Below are 27,992 nucleotides of genomic sequence, written 5' to 3'. Positions count from 1 at the left end.
GAATACGTGTCCACGCTTTGTAGTATGCAGTCGCACACAAGCACACACATATATAACCAGGAGCGATAACTACGAAGCATAGCATAAAGAGGAGACCGAGAATAGGAAAATCTGTATAGCTATATTCCGTCTCATTCCCTCGCAGTCTAAGACCTATGTTTGTTCTCTTTTCTCTCATTATTTAGTATGGCAACCGTTTCATAGCTTCGTTACATAGCTCCGTTTCCGTTTATTTACTTTTCAGATCACTCCCATTCTAAAGAAGTTTTCACTTTAACAAAGAAACTTTATTTACTTAATATTTACAATAAAAATAAAATAATATAACTTATTTAACAAATATAGAAAAAAAAATTTAGAAAATAAATTTAAAAAAAATTTTTTAATATTATGAAATAAAACAACGAAAATAGAAATAGATTTTAAAATCGTTGTAGTTCAAAACCAAATGAAACGATAAAGATACCAATACAATTAATCCCTTCTTTAACAACATCTACAGTTATTAGTTGCAACACAAAAAGAAATACTTGAGTATGCTAACCCATGATAAAGATATCTCACATTCGCAGAAAGTGTGAAAAGTGTAAGAGAAAAAAAATTCATCTACCTGAGTTTCAAAAAAATATGTATTATATTTACTTGGATAAGGACGACGTATCTTTCTGTCGACAAATATTCTACAATTTTCGTCTCTATCTATGGCTATCGCATTTAGCATTCCATCTTGATGGATAGAATTTTGAAAATATAAGTTTTGTCAGCTACCTACACCCAAAGGTCGGTTCCTTATCATGAGAAAAGAAATATAAAAAACAGGGAAGGTCTGTTGAAATTCGATCTACATTTATTATCTTTATTATTGATGCGATAATATTCATGCCTATAGTTTTTTTTTACAACATGTCATATCATTTCTATTTAAAAATGTTTCTATTTTATTGAAAAATTAGTATTAAATTCTTTATTTCGCAAATATTGCGAATTATATTATCATATTATAATATGAAATATATCAAAAAAAAAAATATATCCAAAATGTACTGACCAATGCATATATGAAAATTATATTATAAATTATGATATTTGCGTATTTAAGAAACTTATACTAATTTTTCAATAAAATAAAAACATTTTTAAGATGTTGAACTCCCAGCGTGAATCGGTGGAGCTTACCACGGGGCCTAAATTTGAGACTCGTAGTGTACACAGTTCGATAAGCTGAGAGAGTGATACGATTCAAAGCATTTTTTAGATTTTTCTTTGTTCAGATCTTTATTTAGACAAGAGTATTTAAAAAGATAAGTTTGTGGTCCAAAGAATAAGGACGAGATATGTTATAAATAATAAGGGTCTCCAAGTGTGGTAGGCTACAGAGTTGAAAAAACATTTCAAGAGAATATCTTTATTAGATCTTTAATTGCATTTTACCAAAACCTTCGTTCAGTCCAGCAGTATTTTCCATATGTTTTTCATAACGTCTTTGTTTCATTTATCCTAAAATGTTTGTTATATAGCGCATGAATGTAGATGAAAACGGGAAATAGAAAAACATACTAACAAAAAAAATTTTATACCTGAGTTTCAAAGAAAGGATTATTTATTTTTACCTAATTTCTGACGAATTATATTTCCTTAGATAAACATTCTACCATTTTGGTGATTATTTATAACTATCGCATTCAGCATTCGGTTTTTATTGCTTGAATTGTGAAAAGTGCTCTTTTATCAGCTATTCCACCCAAAGACCATACCGGTGACATTTATTATATATAGTAATAATATTCTAATAAATAAATCCTACAATTATCTTACTCTTAAAACTGTCCATTCGTCTCATTCTCTCGAAACCTAGATTTTTGAAGGTTTCAGTTCTTACACGTGTGATCTGTACACATGATTTTTGTTTATTATATATATTTGGTTATTACTTCAATAAAAAATAAAATCAATTAAAATAGGATAACTTGTTACTAGCACGACACTAAAGTCAATTCATGTAGCCACGGGTTTTAACATGAATGGAGGTGACCCGTCCAAAAAAACGAAATACAAAAAGTGTATGCGATATTCCTTAGAGAAACGAAAAAAGACCAAACTATTCGTGTATTATTTTGAATGAGTTTTAGGCGTTGGTAATAAAACAGTTTCTCGCACTTGTAAAAGAAAAAATAAAAAGACGAATACATTTTGCTTAGAATAATTTTAAATAATGATGTTATCAAGTACTCAGAATTTTCTTTTTTTTGATTATGCAATCTGTCTGCGGTCGTTTTAGTCACAGAACATATTGCAATAAGATACAAAAAAGCGATCAAAAATATGTGAAGTCTTGTAAATTGGTTGCTGTTAAACTTTGAATTATAACCGAGCAGAAAGTTTGAAGGGAAACATGCAACTTATCTGTTCAACTATGATCATCGTTTTTTTTTCTATAAGAAGAAAAATTTTTAAAAACTAGTAAGTTCACAATGTAATTTTACAAGAGAGTTTCGAATAGAGGACTTCTAAGAGTTAAACAAAAGTTTTCAGTACATTTTTTATGCATACTCTAACCCAATTACGTAATCAGAGCCACTTACTACGCAACAGTTTTATGCAGCTAAAAGGAAAAAAAATATTTCCTCTTTTTCGTATACATCCCTTCTGAATGTATACCTTCATCGATCGCAGCTTACCATAGAGAATGATTGATTATTCAACTCTCAGTCTATAGTGAACCCGCGAAGAACTAAAATGAGAAAAACCATAGAAGTAAGATAATAAAGATTTATTCCATAACAAGTTTTGTTTTAACTTTAGTAGTCGTATTTGACTAATTTTAAGATACATATATCTTTTAGACTACAGGCCCGACCTAAAAAATCGATGGGTCATATGATCCCGCAGGAAACCTATATTGGACGATACAAGGGCATAAAATAATAATTTTTAGTACTATGCCGTTACTTGTAAGCTGTCCAACTGAGTGCAGGTGAGAATTAAAAAGCACAAAATAACCGAGGGCTTTTTTATCAAATGATTTTATACGGCATTCTTACCACCCATAGTTCAATCGAAAATAATGAGAAAACACGTAGTGCCGTTAAAAAATAGTAAGCCTCAAAGTCGGAAAAATTTGTGATTTTCTGACAAAACCCCGGGTCTATTACATCATTTGATTATGAACGGCGTTGGCCTTATACAATTTAAATACCTATTCTAATTGATTATTCCGCAACGCCGTGCAAAAATCATGCAACAAGGGAGAAAAATCCAGGGTTAAAATCCACCTTTTTCCACGGGTCTGGGGGATGCAGACCATATTTTTTGGCAAATAAATATAACACTACCGTTTTAGGGGGTACTGTGTCGTCATCTAATACTGTACGGCATTAACATATTTTTAAAGTGAACAATTGATAATATGTAAAAATCTTTATGCCGTTTATTGAAAGTGAAACAGTGTCAATATTATATTCAAAAAATAAAAACTATTAAACTCAGTATAAACATTTTTCAATAATTTTTGATGAAATATACTTCAAATATTTGTATAATTTGTTCATATAGAAAATATTAATAAAAAATAAAAAGTACTACAATTTTATTAAAAAATTTCACATATGTTTTATGAGTAGACAATAAAATTGCTGATAGTTCACTTAAACTACACAATATTTATGTGGAAATATAAATATTTTTAATTTTATGACTTGCTTATTTATTATTGAAAGTACAATTAAAAATAACTAGTATTGTAAACTAAAAAGTTGTTATAAAAAATTTTTTTTGTTACGGAATTCCCAGCAAGAAAAAATAAAAGTAAAGTCTATTGCTGTGTATTTGGTTGTACAAACATTGCTTGTCGTGATGAAAAAATTAGGTTTTTTACCATCACGTAAGTATTTTCAACAATTATTTTTTCTGGTTATTACAAATTGTTAAATCAATAAATTAACTCATGCCTATATTGTTTTTGTGTAATGAAATTTGTAAACAAAAAGCTAAAATACTTATAATATTACAATCACGACTTGGTACTTGCCACACTTAATCACATGTCCAGCATTTAATACACTTTCACTAACAAAAAAATTTTTATTGCTTGGTTTTGTAATATGTTTATCTAATATACACATACACATACATATACAATATGCGTATATATTATATTGTATGTATACTTCGCGTTCGTACTACCCTCCTGAACACTATATGGACGCATTAAAAATGTAAATTAAAAAATAGACAAGTATTTTAATAAATAAAACATTCATTTAATAATTATTATTTACTATTTGATTAATATTAATTTTAAAGGAGAGTTCATTTTATGAAGCAAACAACATAAAATAAAAATTATATATATTTATTATTATTATTGCTTTTTTATGAATATAAACAGATTGTACGGCAATTCAGATTTGTACGGCATTGATTTTTTATAGACGATTGCATTAAATAAAAATAAACTATCTAAATGCCGTACAAAAAAATGTTGTACTAAATATCACCCAAAAGTACATTTTTTACATGGATTTTTCGGAAGTTTTTTTCCCCCACAGACCCATTGACCAAAAAAAATGTACAGCATGTGGAAAAATGTTATCAATGCATAAAATACTTTCAAAATAAATTAATTTTATGTAGTTTCAGACCATCCCCCAGACCCGTGGAAAAAGGTGGATTTTAACCCTGGATTTTTCTCCCTTGTTGCATGATTTTTGCACGGCGTTGCGGAATAATCAATTAGAATAGGTATTTAAATTGTATAAGGCCAACGCCGTTCATAATCAAATGATGTAATAGACCCGGGGTTATGTCAGAAAATCACAAATTTTTCCGACTTTGAGGCTTACTATTTTTTAACGGCACTACGTGTTTTCTCATTATTTTCGATTGAACTATGGGTGGTAAGAATGCCGTATAAAATCATTTGATAAAAAAAGCCCTCGGTTATTTTGTGCTTTTTAATTCTCACCTGCACTCAGTTGGACAGCTTACAAGTAACGGCATAGTACTAAAAATTATTATTTATGCCCTTGTATCGTCCAATATAGGTTTCCTGCGAGATCATATGACCCATCGATTTTTTAGGTCGGGCCTGTAGTCTATTTTTGATTAGGAGAATTTTATAACAATACTTATTATTTTTTTATTATCAATCAGCCTATAAAGTAATTTTAGTTTTTATTATTGTTTTGTTTTTAATAGTTTTAAAAATTACGACAATAAAAAATGATATTTTATAATTACCACGTATTATATGAGATTTATTTTTAATATGATTTTGTATTGATATACATATGCTCTATGTTATATGTATGAGTATATTGTAAAAATAGACTAATCAGACATAATAATTATACAGGCAAACCTGTTTTTATGCAGAGGATAGGGACCTCATAAAAAGAGTCGCACTTAGAAAATAAATCAATTATTTACGAAATAAATCAGAAAATGCTTTCAAACAAATTAAATGAGTAAATTATACCTAAAAAAAATTTTTAAACATTTAATTTTTCATTGTTGCATGAAGAAATTTTCAAAATGTACATTAAATAATTCACTGCTACTCGTAATCCAAAACGCGCATCTTCTTGTGACGAATTGGTTTAATATCGCTTTCGTTGCTTAAAGATACGATTTCAATTGATTTTAGCACCAAAAAGTCAATGATTAGTTTTTGTGACGTCGGTCAATTGGTCAGTTGCTTGTACACGTCACGTTAGCATGCATGATATTAGATCTTTCTAGAATTTCAAGCTTCTTTCGGAATTAGTTCTATGTTAAGAAAATGCGTTTCCAATTTTTTAGAAATCCGGATCCCTGCATATATTTTATGGGCTATAATAGATTCCGGTTCTTCTTATCCGTCTTTATAATCTATCAAATCATTGATAATGTCACTATTATTGACAGTTTTGTCCAGATCATTTTCGCTGTAAGTATCAAAGCCCTCTCCGCTGATGTTATGTTATGTGCGAACGCACTAATTTCAGATAATAAAGTGGAAGCGTTTTCGGTTACATTTCGATTAATTATACATTCAAGCCAGATCGCTTTCCAGCACGAATTTAATGTATGTTTTATTTGACCAATTACTGCAGTAATATTGTTTATGCAGTCTAAAATTGATAATTTTTCCAAACTTCAGTCAGCCCTGATTCATCATTTTCTTGTTTTTTTAGAATGTATTTAGCTAAAAGTTAATTTGACATAATGTTTCTTAAAAGGGTATAGCCGGATAAGTATGGGAAATCTGCCCCAGTGACTTTTTTTGACTCGCACTTGGGGGATCGATTTGGTGTCGAATAAAAATAATTCACCCCAAATTTTAGCTCTTTTACTCAAACGGTTCTCGAGATTTTTAAAAAAACCTGTTTTTTCGATTTTTTTTTATTTTTTTATAGTAAAATTCAAAACTAATCAATAATGATTTTTTTTCTAGTTCTTAGGAGTCTAAGACATGAAAAAAAAAAATATTATCATAATATTTTAATGAAAAGCCGATTTTTGGCGGACGAAAGAAAATTAAATTTTTTTTTTTTTTTTTTAGCTTTTTTGAAATATGTCAGTCACCAAAATTTTTCAGAAAATGTCTTTTATACTCCTCTACACTCAGGAATTTTCTTGAATTTTTTGAAGTGGTGGAACAATATGAAAAAAATTAAAAACTCATTTTTTTCTACAATCCCAAGTTTTAACTAATTTATATTTTTTTTTCAGTTAAAAAAAAATGTGAAAAATTATATTTTTACTCAAAATACACTTTGCCAGAAATAAACATAAAGATTATTATAAAACAATTAAGATATATTCCGTCTAACGTAATTAGAAGGGTTATTGATTATTGAAAATACATTTAAAAATAGTACTTATATATTCTTTATACGGTTAATATTATTCTAAATCTTATGCAACAAAAATAAAAATTATAATAAAAGATGTAACTATATTAGTCTTCATCACTGTCTTCATTCACTACGACACTAATTTTTTCATCGATGAACAGGCGACTCAGGATCTCAGCAGGTCTTACAAATTTAGCCAAATATCGAGCGTAAGATAAATAATATATGATAGCAGTAATATGAGAGCAACATCCAACAGTGCGTCTACCATTCACACAATCACAACAATATCGAGTTATTCCGGAAATATCGTTCTTATCTGACTGATATTCAATAAAACTACGATATGTCTTCGAATTAATATGTCGAGATCTGACTTCAAACTTTATAATATTAGGTTTAATTTTTAAAAAATGGAATGTGATTATTCCGTTTTCATCCATCATCTCAGCTAAATACGATACAGCTTGAGACATTTGATATGATCCAGTGAAAAGAATTTTGAGTTCTTGCTCTGATAATTCTGGAAAGTCAGTTAATTGCTCTGAAGTTATTATTGCAAAAGGAACTTTTCTTCTGGCCCAACGATTAGTTTCTATCTCCAAAGCTAAAGTATTCTCTTGATCTTTTTTTGAATTCATGGCAGCAATTATTTTTTCTGCAAGATCAAGATCAGAATCAAGTCTTGTTCCAAATTCATTGTGCAAAAAACAAGCGATTCGACAAAAAACACTAGTTTTTAGAAGCAATTTGTTATCCAGTTTATGATCTAATAGCTTAAACTTCTGTTTAATATTGCTATGTACTGCTTCAACAACCCAACGAATTTTGGTAACGAAACGGGATTTATTTGATTCATCTGTGGTCAACTGATTGCGTTTTCCTTTGAGAGCAGGCATTAGCACTTTGAACCCTAATTCTTCTAGGTATACAATCACATCACGAAAGCCACGATCAACCACAATAATGTCATCTTTTTTCAGCAATTTAATCAGACCATTGGGGTCATTTAAGATTACTCTTATAATTTCAGCATCGTTCATATTAGCTGTATATAACCCAAGCATATCTATAACGAAACCATTCGTAGTGCATATCGTGAATGGTTTACACAAAGGAACCTTTTTTTGACCAGAATATGATTTCCTCTGGTATTCGTTATTTACACTTTTTTCATGACGAATATATGTTCCATCACAAATGAATATCAGCTGGTCATCTTCTACTTGATACAATTTTTTAGCAGTGTTTGACGTATTAGTGAGTAATGTCTCCCTACTGATAGCATCAATTCCAAAATGCTGAGGTAAAACATCTTTTTCAAACGAAGATATAACTTCATCACAGTAGTCAGATACAATTTGTTCCCGAACTAAACCAAAAACGGAAGATATTATTGCATTCGAATTTCCGGTTCGTAATTTGAATAAAAAAATAACAAGAGCTTGAACGATATTACGATTCACTGAGTTTCTCATCGATGTTAACTTTTTACGAAGTTTTATCAATTTTTTCCAGGTAAGACTAGTAAATGCCTCTAACTGTTTTTCTGAAAACGAGTGATCTCCAATGTTATCAATTATGGACGAGTCAGTACCAATAGCGAGCTGCCCCAGTAATTTTTCCAAATCACGAACTTCAAATACACTGGTGTTCGAATAAATTCGAAAATTGTTAATGTCTTCATCGTAGAACCGCTTTTTTATAAGATGGTCTTTACAACACCGATTTCCTTCGGGAATAAGGAGTCGTCTTTTGAAAAACACTTGTTTGCGTGCTTCAAATGGAACAGATTTGATATTTGATGATGATCCACAAATGCAACAGTATTTGTGAGTAGCAACAATTCGAGGAAAACCCAACTCTACAAATTCTAATTCTTCTTCCATTTTTTCTTCAATAACATATGAAGGATCTTCAGTTGACGATACAGATGAAATAGTAGTGGATGAGGATTGAGATGAAATTGGCTGACTTTCGATACTTACTTGATCTGCAGATGAATCCTCAGTGTTCTTAAGTATAGGTGGTCTTGTTAAAATAACTCGACACTTACCACAAAAGGTATCATTAATAAAGACTCTCTTTCCAATTTTTTCTGTCGCAATATTAGCCTCATCAATTGTCATAATAACTTTTTTATATCCAACTGTTTTTCGCAAATATCTGTTACAATTAATGCATTTTTTATCAAAATCCATTCTGAAATAAAGATTTGAATTATGTATTGTGAGGTTTTCAGACAGAGAAAGAAATATAAAACTGAAGATAACTGACTAAGGACTGACTAAGGACAGATACAGACGGACTAACTGAGGACTGAAGACTAAGGACACTTTCTTACTTCTTTCCACATATTTATATCAGAAATGATCTACACCCCTTTGGAGAGGAAAGGAGATTATAAATCTTATTGACCAATATCATAAGGATCCACCCCATAGTCCACCGATGGGTACAGCCTATAGTTTTTGGTAGTGGAAACAATGCATAAAGAAACTTGATCTGGAAAATCGGAATGTTATCTCTTTTATGGTATACCGCATATGTCTACATAGGAATCCGAAATTCTTCAAAGGGTCCCGACACTGCACAAAGGGTTTTTATTGCACCAATATATCCCGATAATTCTTATGTTTCTTTATGGTTATATGGCCCTTCTAAACTTTCCCTTCAGTTTCTGAATAGAATTTTCCTTTCCAGAAAATAGAATATAACGAAAAGAGCGGAACACTAGATTTTTTTCCTACAGTATAGGGAATTGAGAAATATACAGACAGATTCAATGAAAAAATTTACTTATTCAAGTGGTGGTAATGCTACAACTGTAAGCAAACAACAAAGCAAAATAAAGAAAACTTTAGAAAAAATGATTGCTGGTTAGTGAAAATCCCGATATATAGCGTTGAAATGCGTCAGCTCGGAACGTATTAAAAAAAAAATAGTTTTTACGTAATCATTGGGAGACCAAATGATTGAAAGTGTTTGATAAGTAATGTTATTGTGTATTTTGAGTAAAAAAATTATTTTTCACATTTTTTTTAACTGAAAAAAAAATATAAATTAGTTAAAACTTGGGATTTTAGAAAAAAATGAGTTTTTAATTTTTTTCATATTGTTCCACCACTTCAAAAAATTCAAGAAAATTCCTGAGTGTAGAGGAGTATAAAGACATTTTCTGAAAAATTTTGGTGACTGACATATTTCAAAAAAGCTAAAAAAAAAAAAAAATTTAATTTTCTTTCGTCCGCCAAAAATCGGCTTTTCATTAAAATATTATCATAATATTTTTTTTTTCATGTCTTAGACGCCTAAGAACTAGAAAAAAAATCATCATTGATTAGTTTTGAATTTTACTATAAAAAAATAAAAAAAAATCGAAAAAACAGGTTTTTTTAAAAATCTCGAGAACCGTTTGAGTAAAAGAGCTAAAATTTGGGGTGAATTATTTTTATTCGACACTAAATCGATCCCCCAAGTGCGAGTCAAAAAAGCCACGGGGGCAGATTTCCCATACTTGTCCGGCTATACCCTTTGCAATTATGCCCTGATCCAGTGGTTGTATAACGCTCCATTATCGTCAAGGAGTCCATGTAGTCAGAGTTTGTCCACACTTGTAAATGTAGTCTGATAGGAAACATTAAACTGATGCTAACGCCGCTGAAATTCATATACCGCATAAAAAAAATCATACGAAACAAATCGCTCAAAACAAATTGCACAAAAATAGGATTGCATAGAAAAGAACCGCATAAAAACAGGTTTTACTGTACGCACTTCATAAGCGAAAATTATTTAGAGAGAGAATGTCGGCAAACAATATGATTATTTATGTTCATTAGGTAGTCGTTTTGTTTCTATAAATAAAACCTAAATTTTATAAATTATAAAACAAAATTAATAAATTATAAGAAGAAAAAATTATTCTGTCTAATTATAAAATATTTTAAGGTTTCCTTTTATTATTATTTAATCATATTATTATAAAAATTTTTAAGAATTGAAGAAAAGAGTAAATGAATTATATATACCTATATATATTTATTTATAAATTTAATTTGATAATGTAAAATACAATAGAATCGTGAGCGTCTTAACATAATATTACACAAAGCCTAATCTTCCTAATCTCTCAAACCATAATCCCCCTTAGTCTTCTCGTTACATACATCAGGTCTGTAAATATAAAACCGGAATTTGCCAATAGACAACCCTAGCTGTCAATCTAGTTACCGTCAAACCGTATCATTGGTGCCATTTCCTTGTTGACAACTTTGACAATGATTTTCAACTCACAACCATACAAATTTCATATAAAGCATAATTTGTATTGTAATAGCGTTGAACATGTCGAATTTTATATCTAAAAACTATGATTTGCAGACTGCATTGATTTTATGTTAGCATTTGAAGAAAATTCCAGCAGAATGGCATCGAATGCTTGTTGAAGCTTACTGTGAGCTTGGTTTTGGTAAATCACAGTGCTTTAAGTAGTTTAAACAATTCACAAGTGGCGATTTTGACGTGAGAAACAAAAAACGTGGAATACCAACCAAAAAGTTTGAAGACAACAAATAGCAATCATTATGGGATGATGAGGATGATCAAATGCAATAACACCTAACTTATCAATTTAATTAAAGCCTTTTTCATATGCTTGAAAGAAAGGAAAACGATCCAGAAGATGGAAAAACTGGTTCAACTTGAACTGAATGAAACACAGCAGGGAAACGGAAAAACTACTAACTAAATGTTACTTGCAAGGTACAAAGAAAGTTATATCTCTGTTAACACGTTGACTACCACGTCACCCATATTCGGCTGACAGTAAAGTTTCTGATCGGGCAGTGTCACCCGTATTGGTGTGAAGTTTATTTGACTACTTGCGAAGGATACCTATTCGTATGTGTTTGAAAAGATATTTCGCAGAGGAAGTATCAAAACTATTGAATATTAACTAATATAAACTATATTTATTAATATAAACTTAAATTAATAATAGAATATTCATAATATAAACTGTTGCAATAAAAGTAATATGAAAATGGTTTATTAAGAAAATTATGTGGGATGTAAGACTTTAAAACATTCTGGGGTTGGTCGGGACAACTTGGATAATAAGTTGTTGTTTTCTTTAAATTCTCTCGTGTCTTTGATCGGCCCATTTGACGACTTTTATCTGCATGACATTGTTTGCATGCGCATCTAATGCTTCCTTCGAAATCATTTATCCGAATATCGATATTATGCTGACTCCGACGAAGACAAAAATTTATTGTATTTTCAGTCAACCCTAATAATTTTGCAGATATTAATTCCCTAAATCTTCTAATATTTTCTTCTAATATTTAAAATATCGGTAGAAATACCTATCAAAATACGCATCGTACAGCGGTACGCGTGGCCTGAAGGAGATTTCACTGTAAACGCGTACGGCAATCAACATGTTAAAGTGTGATTGGTGACAAAAAGTGAAAGTAATTTAAGAATTTTAAACGTAAAAGGTCATGGGAAACTTTAAGAGAATCATTGACATCGACTGCAATGCCAAATCGCTATGGACGAAAGAAAATGCTCCGTGATTGGTGGGGTTAGAAGGGTCTGATTTATTATGAGCTGCTGAAATGTGGAGAAACCGTTAATAATGAATGCTACCAAAATCAAATGATATATTAGAATTATTATCTAGAAAATTATCTAGAAAAGCAAAATAAAGTGATTATACTTTATGATAATGCACTGTCACAAACAGCAAAACTGGCCAAGAAGACGAATAAGGAGTTCAGTTGAGAAATACTTTCGGATAAAGATTACTTACCAGACTTGCTTCCGTCCTAATACTAATTATCTGCATTATTGGGACACGCACTTGCTGAGCAGCGCTTCATTTCTTACGAAAGTGTAAAAAAATTACTCGAATCATTCTCATGCAATAAACATGTATTTTCTTTACAAAAATTCTGGTTTAATATTTACATTGCTGGTACGTTAGTCGCCTTTATCGTCTATCGTCTATCGCCTACTGTTATTTCTTTTCGACTTCTTTCTCTTTAACCATCCCTTTTGTGAATATCCTCATTTTTCGCCATTGCGAATAATGATTAGCACGTTCACGCCGGCTCATACCATCAGTGGCTCGCGCTAGACTGTCTCATCAGGCGGCGCTTAGCACCGGTGGCCAGCACTAGATTTTTTCATCGAGCGTCGCGTACCACCGGTGGTCCGCGCTAGATATCCTCATAGGGCAGTGCGTACTACCAGTACTACGCATTCGATTGTACTATTAGACGGTGCTATTAGATGCTGAAACTTTATTGAATGAAAATTTAACGTATATTCATTGAAAACATTTATAAACAATATTTTTTTATAATCATTTAGATGGTTTCGGATTTAATAGCCCTTCAAAATTTCTTAATCTTTAAGTATACGATACCTTATACCCACTGCCTATCGTATTTTATGATATTTTATTTCATAGGCTTATCACAGGATTTGTTTGACAGAAATTGAATATTAAAAAAAAAAGAATCATGTACGAAAATCACACGTGTTAGAACTGAAACCTTCAAAAATCTAGGTTTCGAGAGAATGAGACGAATGGACAGTTTTAAGAGTAAGATAATTGTAGGATTTATTTATTAGAATATTATTACTATATATAATAAATGTCACCGGTATGGTCTTTGGGTGGAATAGCTGATAAAAGAGCACTTTTCACAATTCAAGCAATAAAAACCGAATGCTGAATGCGATAGTTATAAATAATCACCAAAATGGTAGAATGTTTATCTAAGGAAATATAATTCGTCAGAAATTAGGTAAAAATAAATAATCCTTTCTTTGAAACTCAGGTATAAAATTTTTTTTGTTAGTATGTTTTTCTATTTCCCGTTTTCATCTACATTCATGCGCTATATAACAAACATTTTAGGATAAATGAAACAAAGACGTTATGAAAAACATATGGAAAATACTGCTGGACTGAACGAAGGTTTTGGTAAAATGCAATTAAAGATCTAATAAAGATATTCTCTTGAAATGTTTTTTCAACTCTGTAGCCTACCACACTTGGAGACCCTTATTATTTATAACATATCTCGTCCTTATTCTTTGGACCACAAACTTATCTTTTTAAATACTCTTGTCTAAATAAAGATCTGAACAAAGAAAAATCTAAAAAATGCTTTGAATCGTATCACTCTCTCAGCTTATCGAACTGTGTACACTACGAGTCTCAAATTTAGGCCCCGTGGTAAGCTCCACCGATTCACGCTGGGAGTTCAACATCTTAAAAATGTTTTTATTTTATTGAAAAATTAGTATAAGTTTCTTAAATACGCAAATATCATAATTTATAATATAATTTTCATATATGCATTGGTCAGTACATTTTGGATATATTTTTTTTTTATATATTTCATATTATAATATGATAATATAATTCGCAATATTTGCGAAATAAAGAATTTAATACTAATTTTTCAATAAAATAGAAACATTTTTAAATAGAAATGATATGACACGTTGTAAAAAAAAAACTATAGGCATGAATATTATCGCATCAATAATAAAGATAATAAATGTAGATCGAATTTCAACAGACCTTCCCTGTTTTTTATATTTCTTTTCTCATGATAAGGAACCGACCTTTGGGTGTAGGTAGCTGACAAAACTTATATTTTCAAAATTCTATCCATCAAGATGGAATGCTAAATGCGATAGCCATAGATAGAGACGAAAATTGTAGAATATTTGTCGACAGAAAGATACGTCGTCCTAATCCAAGTAAATATAATATATATTTTTTTGAAACTCAGGTAGATGAATTTTTTTCTCTTACACTTTTCACACTTTCTGCGAAAGTGAGATATCTTTATCATGGGTTAGCATACTCAAGTATTTCTTTTTGTGTTGCAACTAATAACTGTAGACGCTGTTAAAGAAGGGATTAATTGTAGTAGGATCTTTTTCGTTTCATCTGGTTTTGAACTACAACGATTTTAAAATCTATTTCTATTTTCGTTTTTTTATTTCAAAATATTAAAAATTTTTTTACAAATTCATTTTTTATATTTATTTTTTCCATATTTGCAAAATAAGTTATATAACTATATAGTCTTATTGGAAATATAAAGTAAATAAGGTTTATTTGTTTTTGTCACGTGTCTTGTTTCTTCTATTTAAAAACTTTTCTATTTTATTAAAAATTATTATAAATTTTCTAAATACACAAAATTATAATTAAAAAACATGTCTCTAGATATTTATAAGAAAAATATTCTACAATGTTGTTTAATTTTTTTTCTTAGATGTATCTAATAATCATTTCATTTTTTTGTAAAATATTGCAGACAATACAATTATTATTATACTTTATACATTTCATAATTGTTAATTATCATATTTGCGAAATAAATAATTTAATATTAATTTTTTAATAAAATAGAAACATTTTTAAATAGAAAGGAAATAACACTTTTGGTGAAAAAAGCAGACCACACACCTTCTTTTTTATTTCGATCATCGGTTCATTTGTATCCTTTTTTTTGTCGCATACCTACGTACTTATCTCTGTTTATTCTTCTACCCTTCTGTCGCTCCTACCTACAAAACATTTCGGGTATCGACATAATATGTGTCCACGCTTTGTAGGATGCAGTCGCACACAAACACATACATATACAACCAGGAACGATAACTACGAAGCATAGCATAAGGAGGAGACCGAGAATAGGAAAAACTGTATAGCTATATTTCGTCTCATTCTCTCGCAGGCTAAATCCTATATGTTGATCTCTTCTTCTCTCATTATTTAGTATAGCAGCCGTCTCGTAACTCCGTTTCCGTTTTTTCACTTTTCAGATCACTTCTTTTCTAAAGAAGTTTTCACTTCATTAACAAAATATAAGGTTTATTGTCTACGGAGGGTTCAATACTGAATACAATGAATAAACAGCACGAGTTAAACAACTTGCATTATGTGCACTCAATGTACAAATAAGCAAACATACAACGCGTATACAGGTTTGAACAAGCAAAAATCGCGCGCCGCCAGATGAAACGCACCATATATACATTCCAGCGTCGCCCCACAGCCAGTGATCCCATTCGTATGATAATTATCGTACACTTCACATAATTTGAAGCATTGTACGATCCAAAATTTAGCTTTTACGATCCAAAATTCAGCTTGTATGTAATTAATGATAATTCGATATGTAAATATAATATTCGATAAGTCTTGATTTTGTTTTTGTTTCGCGATTCGGTTGTCGGTTGCAGCGCACCCTACTGTACACAGTTAGACAATTTTTTGGTGACTACAGCCAGGTAACAAGTGAAAATAGCTCGGAAACCAATCAAAAGCCAAGAAAAACTTGAAAAATAGAAAATAGGAAAAAGAAAGAGACGAAAAAGTTCATCACGTTTGAAAAACTTGGTACTTTGACTCTCTTTGCAGATTTGCAGATTTGAAAATGTAAAAAACCCTACAAATGTGGAAATCAGAAGTGTCCCATCCAAAATTCCTAAAATTCAAAATTTTTTCCTGTGTGTACGATAATTGTACGGCCCTGTGTCGATCAGACAAGCTAAAGTTTCTGGGATCACTGCCCACAGCGCAGCACTGATAATCGGCGCCGGCGTGAACGTGTTAATCCAATGACCGCTCTGTTTTGAGTAACATACGCAATGAACACGAACGTACCCATACACACACACATTCTCTCATACATTCATACTAAATTATCACAACACGACAAAAGAAGTAATAACACTTCCTTTAGCTTTAATTTGAAAATCGTCATTAGTTATTTTATATACGCACCTTAATAGTAGTCGTACTCTGTTATCTACTCTTAAGTTTCTTTTGTTCTTATATTATTCATAGAATTCATTATATTATTCATAGAAACATTCACATGACACCGAGAAACACTGCATCCTATTCACTCCTGAAATTTTCCTATCGGAATATTTTGTTTTATTTACACGAATATTCATTAAAAATATTATTATTTTTTTTTAAATAATAATATTAATGAATCACATTTTTTGTGCTATTTAAATTAAAATTATTATTTTTTACAATTCTTTGTAATCTTGACCTCTTAGGCACGGCTGAATATTGCGCGGGACTGTTTCTCTGTACGGCAGGGTTCAACGAGAATTATGTGTAAACTATAAAACTACGATGTGTGACGAACAATAGCTGTTCTCTACGAAAGTACATTTTAATGAAGTTTTTCATGATTAAATTATAATTTTTCTCAAAGAAATGATACACATATACTTTAACGTAGACAATTTACTTTAATAATTAATAATAAAATTAGATATAATATATCTTTTTAAATGTTATCCGCGAAAGCCACTATTGTGGCGCGTAGTGCCTAAAAGGTTAAAATTCAATTTTATTTTTCAATAGTTATTAAAAAATCTATATCTTAACAATAAGTCCATCCCTATATTCAAATATTAAAATTATTTTTAAATTTTCTCTCTAAAAAATAGCTATTTTATTTGAAATATTTGTTTATTTAATCAATAAAATTAGTTTTATTTTTATTTTTTTACTATTTGGAATAAAATACATTCAAAATCGTAAGGAAATGAATCTAATGTAAGATATAAATACATAAAGACATAAATACATAAATTGTTTCTTTTTATAGGAAATAGGCATTGCCAATATCTTACAAGCATTCAAATGGAACACATTACTCTTAAAATGTATAGGAATATGGCCATTAAAGGTCTGTGACCCGATTTTCTGTTTCTTCTTTATGTATCTCCTTATTCATTTTTCATTAACAGTCGCAAATCTGATCTATTCACCAAAAACTGTTGACAACGTCGTATCAAACATATCAGAGAATATTGTACTTACAATGACGCTGATAAAAATTACCATAGTTCGAACTCACAGAAAATCTTTGGCTAACCTAATGATGGAAATCAAGAAGAGCTCATTGTCTGCAAAACTCAAAAGCAACAGAGAAAAAATGACTTTCGTAAAATATTCAAAAATACCTCCACGGTTTATTCTATTAGCGGTTATTTCAATGACGCTAGCTTTTTTGTTATACTACATAAATGGACTTAAAATTGGAATGCAAATTGGTAATTTATTTATTTTATAGTATTGAACATTTATCTAATTTACCTATAACCTTTTAATATTTTGTTAATAAGTAAGACTCTGGTTAGGTTTGATTAATACCTTAGAAATTTAGAATGAGTTTTTGTTGTATATTGTATAGCACACAGTAAATTTATTATTTTGAACAAAAAACAATACTTTATTTTCGCAAATCAAAAGCCTAGTTATTACTTTTCAAAAGAATAAATACGTTTTTTCATGGTATTCTATTAACGATCAACAAAACTATCGCAATTAAAAGAAATCTTTGATTACTAAAGAAACGCTTTAAAAGTCAATAAGTTACAATATTAATTGTTCAAAAAATCGCGTCATTAATCTTGCTTTGCTTTTCATTTCGGCTGGACACAGCTGCAATTATTTGCCTTTTCATGTTAACTACTTCTCGACCCACACGAAAGAAAAATAATAAATGTGATGTTATATAACTTATAAAATTTGCCCATAAGTTCCTTTAATATATAGACGCAAAAAATATATGTTAAACTAAAACAATTTTAAGATAACCTTGAAAAATCATAAAAAGACTTACAATAAATTTGATTTATGCACGTTTATGCTCTTTGAGTACCATACCAATAACTCTGATGAAAAAATGTTTAATCTGATAGTTAATAATAAAGTAGTCTCTACTGATTATACTTCGTGGTCAACTTTTTATATTTAATTAGAATGTAATTAAAAGAAAAAACTAAACTCATATGTATTAATTTTAAAATAATTAATCACTTAAAAAAATCTTGTGGTATAGTATGTATTTATAGGATGTCCTAGATTTTTTTTACAAACATATTATAAACATATATTTTTATTTACAAACATATATAATTTTTTACAAAAATTTTATATAAACAACGATCATTTACATGTTTATTCAAAAGTTATAACAAATTTTAAAACTGTTTGAATTTTCTGCTTAAATATGATATTTGGTGTTTCTACGTATGTCATTTACTATCGTCGAATAATACAACATATTTTTCTCTAAACAGCAGTTTGGCTGTCTAGATAACCTGATCTCACCCAAGAAGATTTTTATTTATAGAAGAAAACAAAAACAAAAACTTTATACAACTGGCAATAAAATAGCTACACTTAATTTTTTAATAGAACATATAAAGGATGTAGTCACAGAAATTTATAGAAATCTATAAGAAATTCGCTATATCATAAAGAGCATATTATAGCAGTGTCAAATTTATATTTACGTAGATAAAGAACATTTTAAACAGCACATTTAGACAGCTCTATAATCAATGGTATAATTTCTAAATAACGCTTTAAATAATTTATGATTATATTATATAACAATTTTTTCTTTTTTTTTTTGTGCGTAAGATAGGTTCACATGGATTATACGAAAAAACCTTAGACACCTTTTATATTTATTTATTTAATTAAAAATAATTTAAAGTGGATATTTATATATATTTATTATGTTTTTTTTAGTAGATCATAAAATTTTGTTCTTAGTTTTTAAAAAAATATATATTTTATTTACAGCAAAGAAGAACAGTTCTATAGGCTATCAACTGCCATATAAAACATTAGTATTTGTACATCTAAATAATAGCAGGATTTACGCTTTATTATGTACCTACCAAATTATAATTATTCCCTGCATCATTTTTGGATACGTCGGATTTGATTGTATGTTCGTCAATTTATCTATACAAATAATTGCTCAGTTCGCCATCTTATCCCTTAAGGTAAAAGAAGTATTAAATATTACTGAAAATTGTCATGAGGGCATGAAACAACTTATACTACAACATTATCAACTGATAAGGTAATATATCATATCATTATATAAATAATTACTATATGTGGGACGAGCGCCTCTATGCCAAACTTATTAAGCATTCGTGGAAAGGAATTGGTCGGTGGGCCCTGGATAGCTCAATGGATAAAAGAGCAGTCGCCCGGAAAGCGAAAGTTCTGAGTTCGAGTCCCGGTTTTTTTAGTTTGGTTTGAAAAAGGTTGTTTATTTTTAACATTGTCAATATACATACATAAGCCATAAACGACCTTACAACAGCTTAATCAATAAGTATTTAAAATATAATTTTTGGTAGTCTTTTTTTGCCGTTCGAGTCTCGGTCCAGTCAGTCCAGCAATCCAGTTTTTTTTCCACAAATCTTACATATATGTACATTTGGGTGGGTCAAAGAAATCAATTATTTTTTTTTTTTTAACAAGTGCCACGGAAAAATGGGTTGCTAGACACCTTAAAAAAGTTCTCACCAAATATGAGCTCTTAATTTTAATAGGAAGATCCTTCGCATCGCAGTTTTTTATTTTTTTCTCAGTCCAATAGAATAAAATTCATACTTAATCATTAATTGATTGTCAGAGACAAAAATCAGTACACATGAAAGTTTGATGATGAATATCTTTTGAACCCTTAATTTAATCGCCAAAACATAAGACACCATTTTTATAGAGCAGTTAATTTCCTACAAAAATTTGTATTGCGCATCTTATAATAGTCATTTATTGTCGAGTTATAAAATTCATAAACAAAAATACAATTTGTCTTAAAATAATCAAACTTAAATCTTCAATATCATTCAAATGGTGAGGTTAACGGAAAAAATATAAGATACCTTTTTTGTAGAGTATTAAATTTCCTACAAAATTCTTCTAAAACATTTTTCTGTACAATCAATAAATAATGAGGTATGAATTTTAATCTACTGGACTGAAAAAAAATAAAAAACTGCGATGCGGAGGATTTTCCTATTAAAATTAAGAGCTCATATTTGGTGAGAATTGTTTTAAAGTGTCTAGCAACCCATTTTTCCGTGGCACTTGTAAAAAAAAAAAATAATTAATTTTTTTGACCCACCCTAATGTACATATATATATTAAACAAAATGATAAAATAAATATTTATTTAAAGAACATAATTTAATATTATTTAAATCTTGTTTTTACTTTTTGTAAATAATGTTATTTTTGTAAATCTATATTTTTTAAGTTCATGAAAAATACTGATTTTTTTACGCTTATAGTTACTTTTTTGTTAGTTATCCCTTTATGGACCAGTGTTACTTTTAAGTAACATGTTTTCGGCATTTCTGCATTTTACTAAATAATTTTAGTTTTTTTAAATAGTTTGTGTATACATCTTTATTTAATAATATCTCCAAGTCAACTAATACCAATATTCATAACGGTTTCTTGTACCATCAACCTGAAATAACAAAATATATGTTATGCAAGCTATCTGCAGTAAAAGCAAGCAGAACCATTTTTTCCAATTAATATTATTTTTGTTTCTCTCAGTGTTTACCAAATAAAAAATGATGAATACTATAGTTCTGAGTTTAAATATCTATAATAACTTCTTTTTTTGCTTTTCAAATATCATTTTGTTACTTTTTTGTATGATACAGTTCTGTTACATTAAGTTAACAGTGGCCTATAAGGGATATTTCTGTATATTTAAGATAAAGCTTGTGTGTTCCGTCAAATGTCGGAACAAGTTGAGAAATTTGTTGCAGCAAGCAATTCCTGACCATGTTCATCAGTTTTATTGCTAAAGAGCTATAACGATGCCAGAAGGATGGATTTTCACGAAAAAAATATATGATATTTACTTAGTTTACACTTTTCGTGCATCCGTTGACAAAATTCATCGAATTCTGTAGGCCTCAGGAATCAATATAATTTATTGACATTTATAACTGACATTGTGCATTTTGTTTATGTGAGGACCACAAAGGAATCCGTAAGAAAAGAAGACGTCTTGTTTCTATTAGTCTAGATAAACAATTACATAAAAATATGAAATGGAAACTAAATATAGTACTTTCAGTAGATAAAGTGCGAAAAGATGAAGTAGCACATTGACCAATTTTTTCGGACAACAGAGAACGCTGAAAAAATCCCGGGTGTAAAGGAATTCGGAAAATAAAATGTTTAAACTGTACATTAATGTTTAACGTCAGGTGCAAAATATTAGATTGTCCCAAAAGTATCTTTCTCATGGCGCTATGAATTGCTTATTTTGATCTGCTCGTGCAATCATGTAGTCTTATTTATTAGCTGTCTATATCATCGGTTTCAGTCGTCCCAGAACTCTTTTACAATACGTCTTGTTTATGCAAAAGTCTCTTTTAAAACTTTCATTTGCAGTGTTAAACATGGTTAGCTAAAAGGCTTTACGACATGTTATGCTTAATTGTTTCAAAAAAGGTAAAAGTATGTAAAGAATACTGTCGATGAGATTTGTACCGTGTACGGAGATGGTGCTATAACAATTGTAATTGTTCGCAATCGGTTTAAAAGATTTAGAGGGGGAAATTTTAACCTATAACATGAAGAGCTCAGTGGCCAAGAAGGGATATGTAAATCGCTGCGAAGTTGGGATTCCGCACTTACTGACAAAAGTAGCAACACAAGACCACATATTGCATTAGCAGTAAAAAGAAGCTCTTACAATTTCATTGGGATGTTTTACTGCATCTTGCATACTCTCAAGATCTCGCTCTATACTATTATTACTTCTTTCCGGTTTTAAAAAATTCTCGCAATATGCTTTTAAAAGAAATCAGGGGAAATAAAGCGTACCTTCAGGCTTATTTTTATTCAATAACATAACAATTTTTGAAAAAAGGCATAATAAAACTTCCTGAGATATGAAAGAAGGTAAAAGAGCAAAATTTTTTTATATAACAAAATAAATATTATCTTAAACGGTAAATATTGTATATTTATTTCGTATTAGAAAAAAAGGAAACTAACGGAACAACCTAATTCTTCGTAGAATTTCAGCCTTAAGTTTTTATACGCAGAAGTGGAAACATTATGGGCCGTTGTTACCTAAAAATAACACATTAAATTTATTGCATTAAAATTATTTAAACTGGAAAATTTTTTTATCTCCATATATATGATTATAATTGTTTATTTTTAGTTCTAAAAATTTTTTTTATTTATAACAAATTTTGGCCCATAGAATGTTAAGTTATAATAAGACAATTACTTACACATAAAACACAGTTTAAGGTAGTACCCCCCTGTGAAGACCGAAATTTTAATGCTTTTTCATGAATTTTTTTGAATAGGAAAACAAAATACGATCGTTTTGAAATTGTAATATGTTTCTATCAGTATCTTAAACTGTACAAAAAAAAATTTTTTCAACTAATTTGGACAATATTTGTCCCTTTTTTTAACGTCAAATTAGAGTCCCCCAATTCAATTTGCGGAAGCACAGAACCTTTGTAGACGTCTGCAACAAAAAAACTAAAAATACTTATTATTCTTTAGGCTTAATTATAGACATTATACCAACAATATGTATATTTTTTTCAAATAAAAACAAAATGACGGACGTGTGAAAAAAAATTTTCTAAATCGGTGCTGTTTCTTACCTTTAATTGTTTAAAAATATATATTTATTATTAAAAAGTTAAAGATTTTTGAGGTTCCAGTCATCAGAATATGTGTAAAGAATAACTTGTAAAAATTTTAGCCTAATCGGTTCTATAGTTTTTAGTGAGTGCTTCCGCAAAATTACAAAAACGTAGTTTCGAGAAAAACGCGTTTAAAGTTTTGAGAACAGATTTTTTATAAAAAAAATTATACTAACATTATTCTGCTATGCCTGGTGCATACAGTAGTCCTTCAGCTTCCTCATAATTATCATTTTAAACAGCTTTGAGAACCCTATGTATGTTTTGGCCTCTTTAGAGTAAGCTTCTGTAGATTTTTCGCTCTCAAAATACGAGCATTATCAACGGTGTCGACGTAGTTTCTGGCTGTTTGACCAATGTATTTAACGTATTTCAAACCATAACGCTTCTCAGAACGCTTGAACATTTCAGAAACACTGTCGACCTCCATTTTGCCACTGCTACCCTCGTGATTTGCTGTGCATTCATTTTTGTGATCTTGAGATAAACTCTCAGCTTCGATGGGGTTTTTTGTTGCTAAATACTGACATGCTTTACATATGCTTGATTTTACTATCACATCAATTATTTTATTCGAAAATTTGCTTATTAACAACACAATACCTAACAGAGAGTAAGTAGAGGCAACAAAATAGAGGCGTTCCGAGTTATACACACTACGGCACGCTCCATACTTTCGGTTATAACTTTGAGAATACTTTGAATATCGGTCTGAAATTTTCGAAGCATAATTTTGAAATGTTTTTCTTACGAAATATGTAAAAAAAAAAATTCGATTTTTTTAAATCGACACAGGGGGGTACTATCTTAATAAAAGTAATTTCTAGGAATAATTATGTACTAAAAATCTTTATAGTATTTTTTTTAAGTTTTTAAATAATCGAAAAAAAAATTATAAAGAAGTCCATACCGTATAGTATTTAATTTTGTCACCAAAACTTTTCAGATTAGCTGAGAAATTGGAAGATAATTTTAACATAGCGATCATGCAGCAACTGCTAGGAACAACCATCCATATATGCATATCTGGTTACCACTTATTGATGGTATACAAATATGCGAATAATATTTTATTTTCATTTTAAGAGCACGGACTACATATTATAAGCATAAAAAAATAAATATTAATTTTCTTTAAGATAAACTCTTTTTAATAAATAGAATTAAGACTTGTTCTGCCTAATATTACCTAAAATATTAGTCGTATAAGTTAGTTAGAACATATAATACTAAACTATACTAGAGAAAAAAAATTTTTAAACATTTAAACAAATATTGAGTACCAGCATTAATTTTTACAGCAACAAATTAAGACTAACAAAATCCTAAATATAAGATAATAATATTTTTATCAAACAGGATTTAAAAATTTCTTTTAATAAAAAATAGTAGATATACTAGCTTCTTAAGTTTTTTCCAGAGAAAAATTGTATGTATATGTATATACGTAAATTGTTTAAATACTAATTGACTTCACAACAAAGTATTTTTACTATGAAGCTTATAAACGGAGTTTTTATTTCTCCGTAATTTTTTCATTTTAAACCTTATTTTTATCAATTAAAGTTTTTTACCAAATTCTGGACTTTATAAGACTTGATAGTACATACACCAAATCCTTATGTGTCAAGCTGTATTAATAGAATGTTTAATATTATGCTATTATGGCATCAACTCATATTTTAATTGCAGATTTTTCATTGTTTATTACATATACCAGAGATTTTTAGGCCTTAATTTCTATAGCTTGTACTAAATAGTTAATTTTCATTTTTTTCATTAATATTTTTAAATTTCCATAATTAAAGTTTATATGCAAACATACAATCAGTCTATAGACACAGAGCAGTTTCAATTAAATAAAGTTACTCAAAACGGCAAAGGAAAATAAAGGAATAGATTTATATTTATTTATAGATATATATATATTTATAGTTATGGAAACATTTTCTAAAAGGGCTATAATTATACTATTGCAATCATCTGTGGAAATAGCTATGTGTACTTATCATTTTTAGGGTAATATCACATAATTAAAGAATGTTCTTTTTCTATTTTTAGAGTACAGAAACCAAACAACTTATAACATTGATTTTATTTATCTTGTATGGCTTTTGCGTTATAAGTACACTTTTTATTTACTGTTACATCGGAGAATGTCTTATTCAGGAAGTAAATTAATAATATGTACTAAATACTTTTTGAAAAAAGGTACAACATTATTTAGTAAACTATAACTATATTTTTATTTATATAGAGCACCAAACTTGGTAGTGCCATTTATAATTATGAATGGTATAATGAGTCGACAATGGACTCAAAATTCTTTTTTATTTGTATGTTACGAGCCAAAAAACCGCAATGTTTAACTTCTGGCAAATTTGTAGTCTTATCTTTAAAAATCTTCACTGACGTAAGTATACTTTGATATTATTTTGTATTAACAATACTTATTAATGTAATAGTATTAAAGTTACCTTGTACTATTTATTTGTACATATTTTCAGATTGTTAAAACATCGATGGGTTACATATCAGTTTTAAAAACATTAATGTGAAGATGACACTATAAAAACATATATATGAAAACTATTTTCTGATTTAATCTATTCAATTCATCTTCAATCTTGTATTATAACTCAATTAATTAACTCTCTCAATTATCGAAAGTGTACAGATATTCTAATAACAACAATTCCCAGGTCATAGGTGAAAACTAGTTCTGACGAACATTTGTAAGCCTAATTAGAATATACTACTTAAATATATGCAATTAAAGATGGTTTTAATAAACATAAAAGTCTAGTATAATTATTATTATCATTATTATTATCATTATTATTATCATTATTATTATCATTATTATTATCATTATTATTATCATTATTATTATCATTATTATTATCATTATTATTATCATTATTATTATCATTATTATTATCATTATTAATATTATCATTATTATTATCATTATTATTATCATTATTATTATCATTATTATTATCATTATTATTATTATATTTTTTCTTTCTTAGACTTCGGTCTGGCCTTTTTCTAGAATAACTTGTGGACTTTATAGTCAAGCATGCTCTCCCTATTTCTTTGTGTTATTCTGTGCTGGCAAGTATTGTGCATCCGCTTATGATGAGTTCTATTGTTTCTATCTGTATTTTACATAATCTGCACTTATCTGTTTTTGTATTCAGGTCTTTAATTATGTGTTTACTGTAATACCTGGTGTTGATTACTTGGTCTTGGATGGCTATCATGAAGCCTTTAGTTTCACCATATAGGTTACCTTTTTTTAGCCATGCGTTGGATGCTTGTGGGTCTATGTGTTCTTGTGCTAATTGGTGTGGGTGCTTGCCATGCAGTGTTTTTTTTCTAGTTTTCTTTTTTTTCTTCTGTTGTAACTGTGAGGTTGTACTCCAATTTCCCATTATTTTCTCTAAAAATTGTATTAGTTCTGGGTTTACTTTGTATATTTCAAGTATTTTAATCAGCCATGAATGAGGTACACTGTCGAAAGCCTTTTGGTAGTCTATGTATGCGTAATGCAGCGATTGTTGTTTAATTTTAGCTTGATGCGTTATTTCCGAATCGATTATTAATTGTTCTTTGCATCCTTGGCTTCCTTTGCAGCATCCTTTTTGTTCTTCGCTGATTATATTGTTGTGTGTTGTGTGTGCCATTAGTTTCTGTGCAATAATCGATGTCAGAATCTTGTATATTGTAGGTAGGCATGTAACTGGTTGATATTTTGCTGGGTTGGTTGTGTCTGTTGTGTATTTTGGTATGAGATATGTTATTCCTTGTGTTAGTGTGGTTGGTGTTGTGTGTGGTTTCTTAATATAGCTATTGAATAGTTTTGCCAGATGTGTATGCGCTGATGTAAATTTTTTTAACCAAAAGCTAGCTATTTTGTCTTTTCCGGGTGCTTTCCAGCTGTGTGTGTTAGCTATTGTTTTGGTAATGTCGTGAGGCGTTATTGTTACTCCAGTCATTTGTTGTATCGTGTTGTATTTATTTTGCTCTTTCTGTATCCAGTGCGCCTGTTGATTGTGTTGTGTTGCGTTTGACCATATATTACTCCAGAACTTTTCTATATCTGCTGTGTTCGGTGGCTGGATGATTATGTCGTTTGTATGCGTTTTATCTAGTGTTTTGTAAAATTTCTTTTGGTTTGTGATAAATATTGTATTTTGTTCTCTTTTGTTTTCGCTTTTCTTGTAGCATCTAAGCCGCTTGGCCAGTGCCTGTAATTTCTGTTTCTTTTGGTCCATTTCTTCTATTGCTTGTTGTTTAGTTATCCGTTCCATCTTTTTCTTTTGGTTTCTGTTTTTTATCTTATTGTTTATGTGTTGTGTTAGCTGTCCTACTTCTTTCCTTAGCTTCTCTATTTTTTTTGTAGCCTATGTTGCCATGCTGGTATCGTGATTATCTTTTAAGTGTTAGCTGTCTGTGTCTTTCTTTTTTTGGAGTGCATTTTTGTGATGGTTAATGCTCCTGTGTATATAAGCAGTTGAAGCTCTTCCATGGTTGTGCTGCCTTTTATTCTATTTTGTATGA

At 29.5% G+C, this 27,992-nt stretch overlaps 1 protein-coding gene across 1 annotated transcript; it reads left to right on the top strand.

Annotated features, from left to right (window-relative positions):
* Positions 1–17,842: 17,842 nt before the first annotated feature.
* Positions 17,843–26,176, top strand: LOC149031686 (odorant receptor 4-like). Its single transcript, XM_089175178.1, has 6 exons — positions 17,843–17,960; positions 19,504–19,789; positions 24,370–24,469; positions 25,485–25,595; positions 25,681–25,836; positions 25,931–26,176. The coding sequence occupies exons 1-6, from the start codon at positions 17,843–17,845 to the stop codon at positions 25,979–25,981; spliced, it is 822 nt and encodes a 273-aa protein (XP_089031304.1). The 3' UTR covers positions 25,982–26,176.
* Positions 26,177–27,992: the final 1,816 nt, after the last annotated feature.

Source organism: Polistes dominula, unplaced genomic scaffold (genome assembly GCF_049000335.1).
Source record: "Polistes dominula isolate Pdom_NZ unplaced genomic scaffold, Pdom_raw_medaka contig_82, whole genome shotgun sequence".
Taxonomy (NCBI): Eukaryota; Metazoa; Arthropoda; class Insecta; order Hymenoptera; family Vespidae; genus Polistes; species Polistes dominula.
The sequence above is the reverse complement of the archived record's forward strand: the minus strand, read 5'-3'. Positions and strand labels throughout refer to the sequence as shown.

What these genes read in the sequence shown, in the direction of transcription:
- LOC149031686 (XM_089175178.1), top strand. Translation starts at nt 17,843, where the DNA reads ATGACTTTCGTAAAATATTCAAAAATACCTCCACGGTTTATTCTATTA. An exon ending in CAACATTATCAACTGATAAG is followed by an intron (nt 19,790 to 24,369) that starts GTAATATATCAT and finishes AAAACTTTTCAG; the next exon opens with ATTAGCTGAGAAATTGGAAG. An exon ending in GAGAATGTCTTATTCAGGAA is followed by an intron (nt 25,596 to 25,680) that starts GTAAATTAATAA and finishes TTATTTATATAG; the next exon opens with AGCACCAAACTTGGTAGTGC.